The sequence below is a fragment of the Mus caroli genome, chromosome 8 (genome assembly GCF_900094665.2).
Source record: "Mus caroli chromosome 8, CAROLI_EIJ_v1.1, whole genome shotgun sequence".
NCBI classification, from domain to species: Eukaryota; Metazoa; Chordata; class Mammalia; order Rodentia; family Muridae; genus Mus; species Mus caroli.
The window spans coordinates 95,922,041-95,925,986 of NC_034577.1; the positions used below are offsets into that span (position 1 = coordinate 95,922,041).

The following is a 3,946-nucleotide window of genomic DNA, read 5'->3' on the forward strand; positions in this document are numbered from 1 at the left end:
GGGAGGATTTAACACAAATTATTTTCTCCCCTCCATATATGAACCATAGATGGCCTGGGAGCACCCACACACGCATATGCCCAGGGGCAAAGTAAAGGGAAACACAGTGATTTGTTAATTGGATGAGTGAGTGTGAAGTTGATCTTGGCAGGAGCTGGCCACTAGAGGAGACACATCATAACAGTGGAGAGAATAGGGGCTGAGGACTCTAAAAGCACCAGAATGTCAGTGTGTCTTGATGAAACAAGGGTGACCTAATGGGGAGAGGGTCCATGCAGATCCTAAAATGATTGTAGGGACCAGGGACCCTGGAAGCAGGCTCAGTAAACTGAGTCTTCGAAGCTCAGGTGTTTTAAGAATGCAGGCCACACTCAAAGTGCATGCATTTGCCCATCTCTCCTGTGACATCTTACTGTAACCTTCTCATAGAAGCCATTTGGCTTCTCTTGTTACAGCTCTCTGCTCAGGTGAGGGGACAGGGTTTCTGGTATCCCAGATGAGTTCCAGAATTCATGCTGTGCCTTTCCATAAGGACAAAGACAGAACAGAAACAGCAGAGGTGACTTTGCCCTGACTCCTGGCCATCGGTGCCTATCACTTTTCCCTAATCACATCTCCTACAAGGAGAACTTTGATCGACCACAGGTTCTCCCACCTACATATTTTGGTTTAAATACCTGCCTGAGCAAGACTTTCACAGTCTGCTTCCTGTTTGTGAAACGTGGTCCTCCTAGCAGCACAGACTCAGAGCCTGGGAGCCGGCCATGCCACAGAACCAACTGCATAGCTGGCTGGATGCTGTACTATTTGGGCTCCTGCTTCTCCACGTCCATGTGCAGGGCGAGGCTCACTAAACAGGCATGGGGAAATCACTGGAGTCAGAGCTGCCAACTTCTGCTTGTTGGAGCTGAGGTCCTCTGGGAGGGAAGGCATGGAAGGCAGGGCTGATGAAAATGAGGCATAGAGGTTCTCAACCTGTGGGTCACGACCATTGAAACACCATATTTCTGATGGTATTAGAATCACCTGGACATACGTTTATTTTCATTACAACTTCCTAACTGTAATGTTGCTTTTGAGTGGTTTCTCAATTCCTATGAGCACGGAAATGTGTGTTTTCCAATGGTCATGTCCCACAGATTGAGGACTAGATAAAATAGATAAAAGTATGAGAAATGTGCCTACCAATTCTTCAACAAAAGTACACACATTTTGTGGATCTAGAGGGCCAGAGACATCTAAGATCACTCTGTAGTGAAGAGACAATTTAGTATTAGGAGCTCTGGAGAGAATAGCAGGAAATTCAAGGAAAAAATGTGGAGGTATTTTTCCCTCCTCAGTGTCTGGCTATGACTATAACTACTACTGAGCTTTGGATAACAGTGCTAATAATCATGAATTCATGTGGCCAAAGGTCTCTGAGTCTTTGACCTCTTTAACCAGAGAAATGCTCTGGGACCCTTCAAAGGGGTAATAGGAAAGGTTTCTGGTCCTGAGAGATAGGGTAACTCTCACATTCATAACTCACAGGTAAACTGAGCGGGCACTTAGGGGCTGGGGTGGGGGAGCTTGGGTTCCTTTCTCCTGTGCTTTGGTAACAATAAGATGGAAATCTCACAACATGCTGGCGCCAATTACAGAAAACTAACCCAGATGGCATCTCTCCAACAGGTCACAACTCACCAGAGGCCAGCCCCATCAGAAACACACATACTGGCCAGGTCCGAGGCAGACTCGTCCACGTGAAGGACACTAAATCTGGTGTCCACACCTTCCTGGGAACCCCCTTTGCCAAGCCTCCTGTAGGACCACTGCACTTTGCACCTCCTGAGGCCCCTGAGCCATGGAGTGGTGTGAGAGATGGGACATCACTACCAGCCATGTAAGTTATGGGACCCAGAGGGTTTCAGACAGACTGTGTTCTGGGCCATGCTGAAGGGTCTCATCCATCTCAGTGACACAGCAGTTTTCTCTCTTTGGGGATGAGTGCCCCATGGGTTTTTCTGGTGATGTGCTAAGGTTGAGTAGAACAACTGGATCAGGCTTCTGGATCAGAGCTTGGCACTCATAGGGAGCTAGATGCAGGTACTAATTTTTCCATTAATTTATTTTTTTCACATTACATTGGATCCCAGTTCCCCCTCTCCTCCCAACGCCCCCTTATGTAGTTCCTCTTCACCTCAAAGAAGGGGGAGGTCCCTTACAATGAAGCAACCCATGCTGGCACCTCATGCCACTGCAGGACTATATATATGTATCCTTTCCCACGGAGGCCAGACAAACTGGCCCAGTTAGGGGAGAGGGGAGTAGGATCCAGACGCAGGCAATGAAGTCAGGTTAAGTCCCTGCTTTCATTTTGGGACCCACATGAAGACCAAGCTGTACATCTGCTACAAATGTGCAGGGGACCTAGGTCCAGCCTTTGTATGCTCTTTGGTTGGTGGTTTAATCTCTGAGAGTGCCCAAAACTCCAGGTTAGTTCACACTGTTGGTCTTCTTGTGGAGTCCCTATCCTCTCTGGATTCTTCAATTCTTCCCCCAACTCTTCTACAAGATTTCTCAAGCTCCATCTAATGTTTGCTGTGGGTCTATGCATCTGTTTTGATCAGCTGCTGGGTGAAGCCTTTCAGAGGACAGTTATTCTAGGCTTCTTCTGTCTGTGAATCCAAGCTGACAGAAACAAACATAGCCTGAAGCCCCAAGGAGGAAGGCAGGCCTGCAATATGTCTGAATAGATCTTTTGAGAACAGCTCAGACCATTTCCCCCTAAATTGGCAGGGGTCGCTACTAGTTTCATTTATGTCTGTCTCACAAATGACATCTGTATATCCAGGCCAGTAGTGATAAATATAGATGTCAACAGTGTCCTCACGGGTTGTTTCATTGTGACAAGGCTTTGGCCAACACAGAGGGAGGCATCAAGGTCTCACAGTGTGTCCCTGTGAATCCAGTACCTCTGCAGACACTGTGTTGTTTCCACTATCCATACATAGATCTCCATGCAGATATGATTGAGCAGCACATTCAAAGTTGGATCCATAGTGGTCTCCAAGGAATCCACGTGCATAGTCACAGATGTGAGCCCCAAGAGCATCCTGACATGTGGCTCCATATAGACATAGTTGGGATCCACAGTCATGAATTTCCAACTCAGTTTATACCAAAATACTATTGAAGACAGACACTTGCGTATCTTCCTATATATTGAGGCATACAGCACCAATCACACAGGGGTAAGAAACATATTTATCCATTTTCCAGTCATAATGCCTTCCTTGGTATCCAGGCACACAGAAGCAGGAGTAGCCGTTGTTGCATCCTGGCACCATGAGATAAAATCTGCAGACTCACATTGGGTTTGGATCACCATTCATGTCCTGGAATGTCTGTCTGCTCTTTTCATTAAGGTGTCTGCAAAATCTTGAACTACTGTATCCAGAGGGCCTGAAGGAGATGAAACTGAACCTGTTTCCCTTCTCTATGTCCGAGGACTGCCTGTATCTCAACATCTACACACCAGCCCACGCCCAGGAGGGCTCTAACCTGCCTGTGAGTGTCAAGATATGGTCAGAGTGGGGAGAGGTTATTTTTTCAAGAAGATTAGAAGGGACAAAAGCAACCTGAGTTCCATTGCAGAGTGGAACCTGATGAACCTCTTACTTTACTTGGGTCAAAGAAGGCAATTGACACCTGGGTATGGGACAAAGAGCACTAGACCACCAAACCATCAAAGGCTGTAGTTCTTGATGAAACCAGAACTCTTTCTACAACTCCTGATCTGCAGAACCACTTAGGGGCTCAAGACCTCAACACAGAGGTCACCCAAACTTATACTTTTGGATGATCTGTTGTGACTGACCCGTCCAGCAGGTCCAGTTATTCGAGGGTCACGAGGGGACCTCCTCCTAAGAACCAAATGGGGGGTAGAGAGAGACGAGGGCCTTGT

General features: G+C 47.1%; 1 protein-coding gene across 1 annotated transcript in view; it reads left to right on the top strand.

Annotated features, from left to right (window-relative positions):
- Nucleotides 1-764: 764 nt before the first annotated feature.
- LOC110299650 (acylcarnitine hydrolase-like) overlaps nucleotides 765-3,946 on the top strand; it is a 16,774-nt gene continuing 13,592 nt past the window's right edge. Inside the window, exons 1-3 of the mRNA XM_021169388.1 lie at nucleotides 765-840; nucleotides 1,672-1,882; nucleotides 3,408-3,549. Of these exons, the coding sequence (XP_021025047.1) occupies nucleotides 765-840; nucleotides 1,672-1,882; nucleotides 3,408-3,549 (429 nt within the window). The remainder of the gene's footprint in view (nucleotides 841-1,671; nucleotides 1,883-3,407; nucleotides 3,550-3,946) is intronic.